The sequence below is a fragment of the Selaginella moellendorffii genome, unplaced genomic scaffold (assembly GCF_000143415.4).
Source record: "Selaginella moellendorffii unplaced genomic scaffold, v1.0 SELMOscaffold_25, whole genome shotgun sequence".
NCBI lineage: Eukaryota > Viridiplantae > Streptophyta > Lycopodiopsida > Selaginellales > Selaginellaceae > Selaginella > Selaginella moellendorffii.
Window position 1 is genome coordinate 1,401,218 of NW_003314286.1, and position 11,980 is coordinate 1,413,197.

At 44.5% G+C, this 11,980-nt stretch overlaps 4 protein-coding genes across 5 annotated transcripts; 1 reads left to right on the top strand and 3 right to left on the bottom strand.

Moving 5' to 3' along the window:
* Nucleotides 1-414: 414 nt before the first annotated feature.
* LOC9636756 (probable beta-D-xylosidase 5) lies at nucleotides 415-3,603 on the bottom strand. 2 transcript variants are annotated; one of them, XM_002974787.2, is made up of 7 exons: nucleotides 2,840-3,603; nucleotides 2,465-2,761; nucleotides 2,206-2,375; nucleotides 2,053-2,150; nucleotides 1,651-1,995; nucleotides 1,173-1,589; nucleotides 415-1,108 (listed from the first exon to the last, which is right to left on the bottom strand). In XM_002974787.2, the coding sequence occupies exons 1-7, from the start codon at nucleotides 3,260-3,262 to the stop codon at nucleotides 504-506; spliced, it is 2,355 nt and encodes a 784-aa protein (XP_002974833.1). In that variant the 5' UTR covers nucleotides 3,263-3,603; the 3' UTR covers nucleotides 415-503. The 2 variants fall into 2 exon arrangements, with proteins under 2 accessions (XP_002974833.1, XP_024535550.1); XM_024679782.1 differs by having other exon boundaries at nucleotides 893-1,043.
* Nucleotides 3,604-4,829: 1,226 nt separating this feature from the next.
* On the top strand, nucleotides 4,830-6,198 carry LOC112347921 (enoyl-[acyl-carrier-protein] reductase, mitochondrial-like). The gene is made up of 6 exons (XM_024679650.1): nucleotides 4,830-5,067; nucleotides 5,125-5,290; nucleotides 5,351-5,466; nucleotides 5,523-5,690; nucleotides 5,746-6,018; nucleotides 6,098-6,198. Exons 1-6 carry the CDS (start codon nucleotides 4,840-4,842, stop codon nucleotides 6,137-6,139), a joined length of 993 nt encoding a protein of 330 aa, XP_024535418.1. The 5' UTR covers nucleotides 4,830-4,839; the 3' UTR covers nucleotides 6,140-6,198.
* On the bottom strand, nucleotides 6,064-6,937 carry LOC112347924 (caffeoyl-CoA O-methyltransferase-like). The gene is made up of 3 exons (XM_024679654.1): nucleotides 6,881-6,937; nucleotides 6,693-6,824; nucleotides 6,064-6,485 (listed from the first exon to the last, which is right to left on the bottom strand). Exons 2-3 carry the CDS (start codon nucleotides 6,813-6,815, stop codon nucleotides 6,192-6,194), a joined length of 417 nt encoding a protein of 138 aa, XP_024535422.1. The 5' UTR covers nucleotides 6,816-6,824; nucleotides 6,881-6,937; the 3' UTR covers nucleotides 6,064-6,191.
* A 3,004-nt stretch (nucleotides 6,938-9,941) lies between these two features.
* Nucleotides 9,942-11,089, bottom strand: LOC112347923. Its single transcript, XM_024679653.1, has 5 exons — nucleotides 10,971-11,089; nucleotides 10,605-10,913; nucleotides 10,335-10,544; nucleotides 10,199-10,280; nucleotides 9,942-10,141 (listed from the first exon to the last, which is right to left on the bottom strand). The coding sequence occupies exons 1-5, from the start codon at nucleotides 11,052-11,054 to the stop codon at nucleotides 10,035-10,037; spliced, it is 792 nt and encodes a 263-aa protein (XP_024535421.1). The 5' UTR covers nucleotides 11,055-11,089; the 3' UTR covers nucleotides 9,942-10,034.
* Nucleotides 11,090-11,980: the final 891 nt, after the last annotated feature.

Genomic DNA, 11,980 nt, shown 5'->3' on the forward strand with positions numbered 1-11,980 from the left:
CTCCAAGGGAAAAATTCTAGTGAACTGGAAACAAACTCTCTTTGGACAAGGACTTGAGGGAGAGGAATGGAAGAGTCGCCACACTGTTTATGTGTGGAATTTGCTCAGGAGGACCATTTTAATTGAGATATGGTGGCTCTACAATCACTCTTTAGTGGAAGATACCAGCAAAGTGAGCACGAGATACCTTGTCCAGCAGATCTGGTTAAGCTTGAGGTTCTATATACTACTTGAGTGGAGCCAAGTCGTCAAGGAAAAAGATGAAAAGCTGGCTAGAATTTTCAAAAGGAGGTGGCTTACCAATGGGTTTGCCGGGATCAGGACGAGAAACTGGTTGCTGTGGATGTGGGAGGCACCACTCTTGATTTCCAGGCCCAACTTTTGAGAGTGGAGATCTCAGCTTATTCAATAAATCAATCAATTGAGCTACATGGATAAAGAAACTTTTTTGACTCAGCTTCAAAGAATGTAAAGAAAGAAGAATGGAAACTAGTTCCTTTTCTTCAGACTTTGGAGATATCAAGGATGTGAACAGCATTACCAATGAGTAGCTTGTGTCGACCAGAGTGTAGAAACCTTTTCCCATTTCTCCGGACACTGCTGAGGTGCTTGCATGGATCGATGCCAAAGATCAGCCTTTGAGTTGTGTCTGATTCCAAATGGACCTTCTGGAATGCAATGAGTTGCTTGAGAGGAGCTCCCTCCACTGGTGGAGGAGCCGAGAAGATTAGCACCGAGTGGCTTCCAGACCTGGGACCGAGATTGCTTACTTCCACGCTGACTTGGAACAAAATGCTGTTGCAAGTTTCCAGATCGTCTGCTGGTAAATGAAAGCAACCAGATTTAGCTTTGCTCCTATTTACTGCTGGACAGCCTCTAGAGTTTCCTGTGTTGCTTTTGAAAAAGGAGAGTTTTGTTGGTGCCAAAAGAAATTTGTAGAAGTAAGTTGAGTAAGACAATCCATCGCCGAAGTTATAGAGTGGTGTTCCTGTATAGAATCTATAACTTCTCCCTGGATATCCCGATAGTGGATTGGGCCTCATCTGCATATCCAGCATGGAAACGTTTGTAAATTCCTCGTGGTACCAAGTATTTGGCAAGCGGCCACCTAATTTGAGATTCAATGCTTATAAGTTCTAAGCTTGCAAGAAGGAAAAAAAGATAAGGAATACCTGGATTGTAAGCTCCAAAAACAACATGAGCAAGAGCAGCACCTCCAGATTGACCAGGATACCCGAGCCAAATAACACTTGAAATTCGTGAATTGTCCTTGAAAGTTGAGATATCGACAGGCCCCGCAGACATGATCACAAGAACAATAGGACTAGTGACAGCATTTGCGATGTTAGAGACAAGTTGAGATTGCATTCCCGGAAGAAGTAAACTTGTTCTATCGAAGGTCTCCCTCTCCTGGGACTGGTCAAGGCCAACCACCAAAACCACAGCATCTGCTTTGGTTGCCACCTCAACTGCTGATGCTACCAGGTCACCTTCATTGCATGCTACATTTCTGCAACCTGGTGAGTAGAGGATGTTACTGCTGTAGATTTGCATGCCCTGCAAAGGTGAGATATACTTGCATGGAATTCCTACAAAAAGAATTCCTACCATAAGAAAATCTAAAGAGTTTTGAAGAAGTTAATCTTTCACCTTCATAGTTTCCAAGCATCGTGTAAGTTGCATTTGCGTTCGGTCCTATAAGAGCCACGGTTTTCAAGGCTGTGGATAGAGGTAGGGAGCCATCATTTTTGAGGAGGACGACTCCCTGGAGAGCGGCATCCAGAGCAAGCTGCTGGTGATCATTACTGCAAATATCAGTTGCTCCTAGCGATGAATATGGTTGAGAGTTTGGATCACCATCGAACAATCCAAGACGCATTCTGGTTCTCATAAGATTAGAGACTGCATGGTCAAGGTCGGCCTCAGTGATCTTCCCAGCTTGAAGTGCTGACTTCGCGTGCTTGCCGAGAAAAGTTCCACAATTAAGATCAAGGCCTGCAAGTCACTATATAAGAACTTGATGGTCTTCCCAATTATTTATCAAATTTTTACCTGCGAGAATGGAATCAGCAACTGCATCTTCGGCTGAGGGAGCATATGTTGTGTCCTCAAAAAGAACTTGAAGAGCATCACAGTCAGAAACTATATATCTGGAGAAATAAGAAGTAAAAGAGTGATTTTTCTTGACGAGAAAGAAGAACAAACCCATTGAATCCCCAGCTATTTCGTACTGTTTCTGTGAGCAAATTTCGATCAGCACAAGTTGGGACACCATTCACCCGGTTATAGGAGCACATCACACTGCTCACTCGGCCATCCTCAATGCAGCTTTGGAAAGGCGGGTTGTAAGTGTCGACTAAGTCCTGTTCACTCACCTACAAGAAACTCACAAGAGAAAACATATCACTCACTACACAGTGAAAAGCAAAGAAAAGAGATAAGAGAGAGAAGTCCAAGACTATACCTCCGCATTGAAGTGGTATCGATCCATACCTTTCCAATTGTCCACGTCATAGGCCGTAAGATGCTTGCAGCACGCTGAGACCTTGAGGAAACCATCACTTGCGGATCCCTCGTATGCTCCTCCTTGAAGTCCTCTCACGTACAGGGACGCAAATTTGCTGGCAAGTAGAGGGTCTTCTCCGGGAGTCTCCTGGCCTCGTCCCCATCTTGGATCGCGAAAGATGTTCACGTTTGGACTCCAAAACGTCAGTCCAGCTCTTCCCAAGTTGTGTAGCGCCCGGGCCTCGCTTGACACAGCCTGCATTGCAGGAATTCTCATGGATAAGTTCGTTGGTCTAGATAGACAAAGATTTCTAGAACTTGACACAAAACTTACCTCTCCGATTGAATAGAAGAGTGTGGAATTGAATGACGCTGCCGTGGCTATCGGCATTGGAAAGCTTGTAGCAGCCGGAGCAAGACCACCAAACTGGACTCCCGGACTGGAAGCTACACCGTGGAGAGCTTCTTGCCACCACTGATAGCTAGGAACTCCCAGCCGGGGAATGCCTTGAGCAGCATTCACCATCTCGTCCACTTTCTCGTCCAGAGTGAGCCTCGAAACCAAGTCTTGGACGCGAACATCAATGCCGAGCTTGGTATCGCAGAATGGAAACGAGCCGAGGCTGGCATTGCTGGAAACATCGCAAGCATACCTCAGTTGAGCTGTTGAAGCTCTCGCATTTGAAAGAATCACCACCACCACCACCACGAGGACTAGATTCCACCGGGAAAAATCTCTTCTCCTTCTTCTTCCCATCTTGTTCTTCTTCTTCTGGGTCGTCACTCACAATCGAGAAGTGCGTCGAGCTTAAAGCCATTATTTTGTGGCGATAATTGACGGGCAAGACACGCACGGCGCGGGTCCCTATCCACGATTCCCTTGCTCGTAAAAAGCTCTCCTCCATAGCCTGCTCTTCTCTTGCCTCTGTCGCACTAAATGCTTTTGGAAAACTCAGTCTGCCCATTGCACCGTCCATACCTAGCAGCAGTCGTGACAATTAATCTTCTATCTGCCCCTCCTCTTTGAATTTTTTTGTTCTTGTAAGCACTGCTTGTGGGTGAAGTGATCATCAATGGAGCTCGTGGGCTCCTTCCTAGTATATGCCAAGGCCACACACCAAGTGATCCGTGATTTATCCTTGCACTTCACTGTCTAGAGATATAGTTCTCAAACTCCACTCAAGAGAGAAAGCGTCTTTCAAGTTGAAAGTTTCAACCAGAAAGCTCTCCAGAGTACTTTTTGTTTGCTTTCACGCACACAATCCACAAAGATGAAATTGTTGCGGGCCCTATGCAATATAAACCTAGAGCTCCCAGTTCTATTTTCGCAAAATGTTATTGAATTCCTAGGATATTCATGTATCTCTCCCCGGGTTGCTGGAATCCAAGCCGAAGCTAGATCTGTTTACAACAGGTACGCTTGTCATTTCCCTCTCCAACCTTGAGTGAATTCCAGGCCCCGAAACCTCCGCTGCTACAGTCAAAGTCCGGAAGCTCGTTATCGTCGTCCTCAGCGTCGAAAGGCAGGCTTGAAGGTGTTTTCTTCAAGTTCTATATGGATATGGAAAAAAACTAATATCACATACTTGAAAGTTTTTTCTTTTTTCTTGGGAAATTAGAACACTTCATGACATTCTCCATGTGCAATCATATATTCGTTGCAATACATCCTCATTGCAAAACTTGGACATTTGGTGGTTTTACAATTTATTTTTACTGCCATTCCATTTTTGCATAAATAAGATTTTTCATATTTATCAAAACTTTGTCATCCACTTCATATGAAAACTTTGTTAATGTACATCAACTCAATCATAGGCTTTAGGTGAATGGTGCACATGAAACAATAAAGAAATAAATGAGAAAGATAACAAATGCCAAAGGTCACTCTGTGGAGTCAACTTTTAAACATACTCAAGCTCAAAACACCTTTAACAATTTTTCCATTTTATCTTGAGTTTTTTGCCTGCTCTATTGTCGTGGTTTGGTGTTTTTATTTTCCGTACACGGAGCCTCTCCTTCCACAAATGCCCAGCGAGAATATTTTGTCTTCCCTCGTCATCGGCCAGGGTGAACAAGACTTTCCTTTGGGTTATCGTTTGATCGAGGATGGTCGGTAGCAGCCAACAAGTGGTCTCCTTGACTCTGCCAACAAAAAAAAGAGAAAGAAAAAGAGGATGACTGACCGAGCTCCACTGCGATCTTCAACATTCTCAAGCGGTGGCTACACCAAACGCTTGACTTCACATTCTAGTCCGCACGCATATAAAGGCCAGTGACATTGCTTTCTCATTCTTCGTCTCAACCAGTATCTCCTCAAAAAAACCACTCGTGATGGCGCACAAGGCAATCCAAGTGATGGGATTCAACCCCGCAAACCCAGTCTCGGTGTGCCAAGTCGTGACTGTGCAAACTCCGAAGCCCGGGCCAGACGAGGTGCTGCTCAAGATTCTCTGCCGCCCCGTCAATCCTTCCGATGTGGTCTCGTTGATGGGCATCTATCCAGGCGACTACAAGTTCCCGTATGTCCCTGGCTTCGAAGGAATGGGAAAGATTCACGAGGTAACGCGCTTGTGCTTTCTCTCCAAAGAGAACTTTGACGTGAAACCTTCGCCGCAGGTTGGAGCAAATGTGAGTGGCTTGAGCGTGGGGCAGCGGGTGTTCCACACTGGACCCGGAGGAACTTGGCAAGAGTTCATGGTAACTTCGCCGAGGAACTTGACATTGGTGCCGGATTCCATCTCGGACGACGTTGCTGCGCAGTACTACGTGAATCCGTGGACAGGTACTGTGTAAGATTTCCTTGAGTCGTTCAATATCTATCGTTTTCTCTTTCTTTTGGAAGCATATGCGATGCTCCAATCACTCAAGGTGCCAGAGGGAGAGTACGTACTGCAGACTGCGGCCGCATCTGTGCTTGGGAGAATGTTTATCCAAATCGCTCGTCACCAAGGCATCAAGGTGATCTTTGCTCCTCTTTTGAAATTACTGGTGATTTCTCAAGTTCCATCCAACAGACAATCAACTTGGTTAGGCGAAACGAGCAAAAGGAAGAGCTTAAAGCACTCGGGGCCGACGTAGTGATCAACTTCAAAGAGGAAAACGTACTCGAGATCGTGAGAGAGGTAACCAAAGGAAGGATGGTTTATGGAGCTACCGATTGCCTGGGAGGCAAAACCACAAAGGTATCATACAATGTTCCATGGAAGCTTATAAGTTTTTCTTTTCTGGCTTTCCAAGCTTGTGAGCACGACAATGAGGGACGAAGGCACCATCTTGGTGTACGGGCTCTTGGACGGCGAGGACATCAGCGCAAACCCTCCAGACGTGATCTTTAGGCACGTCCGCGTTCGCGGCTTCCACTTGACCCGCTGGATCGCGAAGCTCGGCGTCCCCGAGCAAAAGAAGCTCGGTGCGAAGATCTGGGAGCTCCTGGAGAAGAAGGTGATCACTCCATTGACAGGGGAGAAGCTCCCGCTGGAGAAGATCCAGGAAGCCATCGTCAAGAGCCAGGTAAGAGAAGAATTCCTTCCATGAGACTTCGAAATAACAGTCCGAAGCTTATGAACAAAATAATTCCTTCTTCTTGCAGACACCAGCGAGAGGTGGAAAGATTCTCCTAACGAGCTACTGAAGAGCTATCTGTGGAAGAACAATAAGAACTGTAGGTGGCGATTTGGTTTTTATCATACGATGCGTCTGCACAGCGTGATCCCGTCGCTAATGGAAATGTGACTTATCTCGATGCGAGGGTCCGCCGCGAGAACTTTGTTGAGCTCCTTGACGAAATCTTTGTATAACCGGACGTACTTGCGCATTGGCTCATCGTCGGACGCCACCACTGCTCCGTTCCACAGCGTGTTGTCATAGCCGATGATTCCACCGATCTTGACGAGCTGCATTACTCTCTCGTGATAGTTGAGATAGTTGTTCTTGTCGGCATCAATAAAAATGAAATCGAAGAAGCCATGGTTCTTGTCCTGAGAGTACAAAGATAACGTTTTTCTTTTAGAGGAACGTATAAAGAAAAGAGTGAAACGTTCGTTTTCTATGAACAGGGGTATTTTACTTCGCGAGCTTGGCAGGTTAAAAGTAGGATCGAGAGGATGGTGAGCTTCATCTACTTTTAGAGAAAGAAGGAAAACAGGAAAGAAAGAAGGAAATGATCTTAAAACGTGAAGGCTTACATTTTGAACGAGCTCGTCCAGAGTTGCCAGAGCTGGGCCCTCACGGAAATCAATCTTGTGGTCCACTCCTGCTTCTTGCAAGAATGGGAATCCCAAATCATAGTTGCTCCTGTCAATGTCCATTGCTATGATCTGTGTAGAACACACACTTCTTAGTCGTGAACTTCGATCCAGGACTTTGTTTTCACCTTTCCATCCTCTGGCAGCGCCAGCGCTGTGCTGAGAAGAGAATAGCCCGTGAAGACGCTGATCCTATCTTAATTGGCTAAAGGGGTGATTATTTGATTGTACTTTATCTTATTATTCTGGCATGGTGCTTAACACCTAATCGTATTTAGGCCACCCTTTAATCAACCAGCTTACAGCTGCATAGCATATCACAATCTTGAGCTTCCAATGCTTTGCCCCAATGATGTTGTGTGGCTGATTCAACTTGCTGAAGGACTTCCATCCTGGAAGTTCCATGATGACTCTTTTGATAGTGCTCTTCGATAAGCATTTGGGCAGGACAATCTTTCAGCATGTCCCAGATTCACTGGAACTGCATTGCCACCACATTGTAGTACTTCTCCCCGGCCACTAAAGAACTAAACCTTATTCATTGTTAGGATCTTATCCCTTACATCTTATGCTAATTGATTAAAGGGCTAATCACTTGATTGTAAGGCCTTTTCTTTATTCTATTATTTTGACTTGGTGCCTAACATTTAGGACATCTATGGACATCATGTCTAAAGTCAGAAAGAAAAGCTTTCATGTCATCGTGCCCAAAGACAATAAGGAGCAGGCTTTCAGGATGTTAGTAGCTCTATGCCACATAGGCAGGTTCTGTTCCTCTATACCTAGGGTGTAATAGATCAAGATGTTCTTTAGCAGTATCACACCATGCTTCCTGCGATCTCTGTATTAATCACGGGAGATTGTTCCATGTTCGCAGTCATATGGCAAGCAGCAGCAGGGTGGAGTAGCGTGATTGGAAAATTCGAAAAAAGTGTGTCTTTTCCATAATCAAGATTGGTCTTGGTGAGCAGTAAATTCATCTTCTTGATTGTGCCAAGTTTTCCAGCGAGAATTGGACTGCTTTATCCCAAATTCTTGGAGCGCAGACAGAGGAGCATGTTGTGACTTTGAAAGGGCGTGAACCCATTGAGAAATTTATCAATGATATAAATTATATTGAGGTTTGCCTTAGAGCAGCAAAGCAAGCTGTCACAGATGTGGACAAACGAGCAGCATTATTGAATGGTATTCTAGATATTGAGCATTTCCAACAGATCTGCACGTCTTTACAGAGTATGCAAATGAAGCTTACCTTTCTTCAAATATGTGTTGCACTCAAGGAGGAACAATGGCAGCATAATTTACGTATGGCATCAGGAAAGGCAGCCAAGGCAACAGTCTTTATAGCTCAAGAGGCCTATCCTTCTGGTTCTACCACTTCAATTCCTGCTGTGAGTCGGAGTGGAAGCAATCCCAGTGGGAGCAACTCCAATAAACAGAAGAGGTGGCCTAGTCGTTGTAAGCCTTGCAATTACGCAAAGGAGTGTCCTAAAGGCTGTTGATATCGCCTCAGGCAAGTATGTTCCTCCTGACCGTGCTAGCCAAAGTGCAAATAATTCCACACAATCTTGTGCATATATGGCAAGCTATGGTCCCTTGGAGTCAGAAATTCTTTAGCTCAACACTGCTGCCGCATTTCATGTCATGCTGTTCAAGGATGTTTGTCAGACTTATAATGAGATTCTGACTGGTAAGCGCATTCGTGCTGCTGGAGGACGCTTTTATGAGGCCAAGGGCGTTGGCACCATGATGGTCCAGCTCAAGAATGGCGAGACTTGACTTATAGAAGATGTCTTTTATGTTTCGGAGTTGACAGAGAATTTACTTTCCTTGGATGCATCGTTATCATCTTTCTGGCGATCCCAATGGTATTTCTATCACTCTGCGAGTCTATGTATGGAAGCAGATATGCCAGTATTTACAAGCTAGATGCTATAATGATCCCACCTTTCCGAATTTTCTTAACAAGAGAGTTGCGTATGTTGCTGTGGCACCGCCGCTTTGGACATGTACCCCATTGTCAAGCAGAACCTTGTTACTGCTTGTGATTTGGACTGACTTCATGGTTCAGGGGATTGCGAGGCTTGCATGGAAGGCAAGCATCACTTTAGATTGTGGTCGTAAATATGAGCAAGGATAAATTCAATCATGTCAGAACGACTCATGCTTGAGCTAGTCAAACCTGTGTTCTCAGCTGGACAAAAAAGTAAGAAAAGAAAAAAGGGAATTGTTGTTTTGGAAAAATTGGATACATTGTACAAAATGCATGGCCTGCGCATTTAGCTTACTAGATTTCAAACCCAAACAGTGCTATGTTAGAGGAACACTAGGAACAATTAATCTAAAAATTTACAACTGCCTTAACATCTGGATCGTCTTGAACGAGCGAGAAATCTACTCCCGGAGTAGATCTCTAGGATCATAGCAGGAGATGTCACACCTGTGATGCGCTGCCGAAATAGCCTGAAACAACTGATCAGTACGCAAGCATTTGCCAAAGAAAACTTACAATATGCTCGTGACAAAGTTCGTGAGTTACAGGAGGAAAAGCTCGATGGTTTTGAAGGCCTCCCTTTGCCTTGTTCCGTCAGCACTGGCTGCGCTGTGCCAAGTCGTTTGCAACAAAAACGCCCAGTAGCATTCTCTGAAGTTCTATTCTCGAAGTTTTGTTCCTTGTCAAAGTCAATTTAGATATTACCTCGTCTGAGAGACCTTGTTGCTCTACAATATTATTGCGACAGTGTTCCTGTGGTCGTTTGCATCAAAGCAACAAAATCCGGCACCAGATGGAGAGCCAAATGGCACTCACAGCCAAGCCATCAACTTGTCCCTGGCTAACTTGTGGTAACCTTGAGCACGAAGAATCTACAGAGACCAACGAGACAATGATAATGATCTCATGTTTCCTTTTATTAATATATCACAAAGAATACTTATGCTTCTTGATGAGCACCACAAGACTATAAACAGTATATAGATAGATAGATAAACTCATCATCACCTTTCAATGTTCCAGTGGACGGCAAAAAATTGCTACATTGACAAAAGTACTTGGAATCCAAAGCATGTAGCTTTTAGATATTTATTACTTTTATTGCAGTTTGTCGTTCCAGGTCTATGAAGTTGTTGTTTTCCTGATTGTCTCTTTCAGAAATTGAGATTAAAAAATATAAAAACTGTTATTTTCAGTAAATGAAAGTCATGAGGGACTTGATTATTATTTAGAAAGATGTTTTAGCTTGAAGCAGGGGGCATCTTGGCTCGATTGACATAGCTTGGATATTAGAAACCAAAGATGTTATCTGCAGCTTCCACAGCCTTCTTTTTGGCGTCTGGGTTCATCTTGTCAATGACCTCCTTGCGTGGCTTAAACTTACGGAAGGTGAACTCTGCAAATAGAACAAAAGGACTGTGCAATTTTCAGTGGTTTACATTAGACACCTCACCTCCAGTGATGCCATTGGAATCCTCCTGATGGAACAGAATACGGTTGCTATCAGACCAAGCAAAGAGTTTGATGCGGTACACCTGCTCAAATACACGAGCTGTGACTGAAATACAAAGGGCAGCCTGGGCACAAACCTTGAAGTACGGGTTTTGCATATCAGGGTACCTTAAGACCCCAATGTCAATTATGGTCTTCTCGTGATGCTCATGCTTGGCAAAGAAAGTTTCAAAGCTGTTAATGGTCGCCCCTGACTGAGCAACAATGCGCCCAAGAACTTCAATGTCGATCTTGGTTGATTTCAGGACGTCCTCATCTGCAATGAGATTCACAAACCAGGTCTGAACCTGTGACGAGAGAACCGCAAAGGTTAATAGAGCTCTTCTATAATACATAACTTCTATTACCGCTCTCACAATAGCTGCATCCGGTGACCCGTCAAACTTGAAGTCGTTAGAGCTTTTGTTCAGAAACTTGTCAGCTCTGCTAACCCCATCGCCCATTGGCTCAACCAGGGGGTTTTGCATGAACATGGAGTTGACCTTCTCCCAAGTTCGCTCTTCTGGTGGCACTTTGGCGAGAAGAGTGGTGGTTCCCGAGATGCAAACCTTGAGAACCTCATCCATCTTCTTCACTGTTTCTGCATTCAATGCCCCAAACGATGGTGCCAGGTTGGTGTGGAGGTAATCCTCAGCACTCTTGGAACGCACATCAATCTGGAGCATTCCACAAGGACTTAAGCACTGCTTTGGGCAAGACAGGTTCCACTTTACCTTGCTGAAATCAAAATTCCCCACAATGTCACCAATCTCCTTCAATGAACCGAAGGCTCCCTTCATTGTCGCCATGGTTGCCATTGCAGCTCACCTTGAGAAGAGGTAAGAAGACTCAATTTTTATAATGGGGTAAATGAGGTAGTTTAGTGCAGAAAACATGTTTATACCAAAATGAAGTATAGCTTGACTCATCGCAGCACGTGCTGCATGACTTTGTCATACATATACCTTCAAAAATGCAGTATACCCGGTCTAAAAACAAAACGTGATTAGGTGGATTGAGCGTTCTGATGAATTAGTTTAGTGCAGAACACGAGTTCGGTGCAGGAAACGCATTTACACCAAACGCGTTCGGTGCAGAAAACGCCAACCCTCCTTCGGTACAGTAGTCTACATGACTTTGAAAAAAATCAGGTATCGTTTCATATTCTTTACGCATATGCTTTTAGGGCATGATAAACTACCGTACATTGCTAATCGCCGGCCGAGATCCCTGCATCGGCGACGTAGACTTGCTCATCTTCCTCGTCCCCACGCAAGAACAAGATTGAGTTCAAAGCATATTCTAAGGATAGGCAATCTACGTCAGCCCTAATTCTTCTATGGCATATTCTAGGTATTTTTTCAGATTAACTCGCAAGATCCACTTGTGTTCGAGAAGGTCTGCTCAAGAGAAAATCGATGAACTCCAAGCAGTCCTTGCTCTTTGGTTCGACTTCAGTAGACTGGAGCACAAGTCCGAGTTGATTGAAGTCGGATTGAATTGTGTAACGCCAGTTGGACTCCAGCATTGTCGCGATCCAGCCTTTAAATCGAAACGCTGGCACGTACTTCTCTTTAATTCTCTTTCGAGTACACATGATCCTGTGCACCAAGCCCGAATGTTTATAAACAAGGATGAGACAGACACTAAGATCAAAAGACAGAAGGAAAGAAAGTTGAGAAAGCTTGCTTTCAATCCTCACAAAACTCCATACGCCATGTTGCGCATGTCCTCCCTGTTGTCA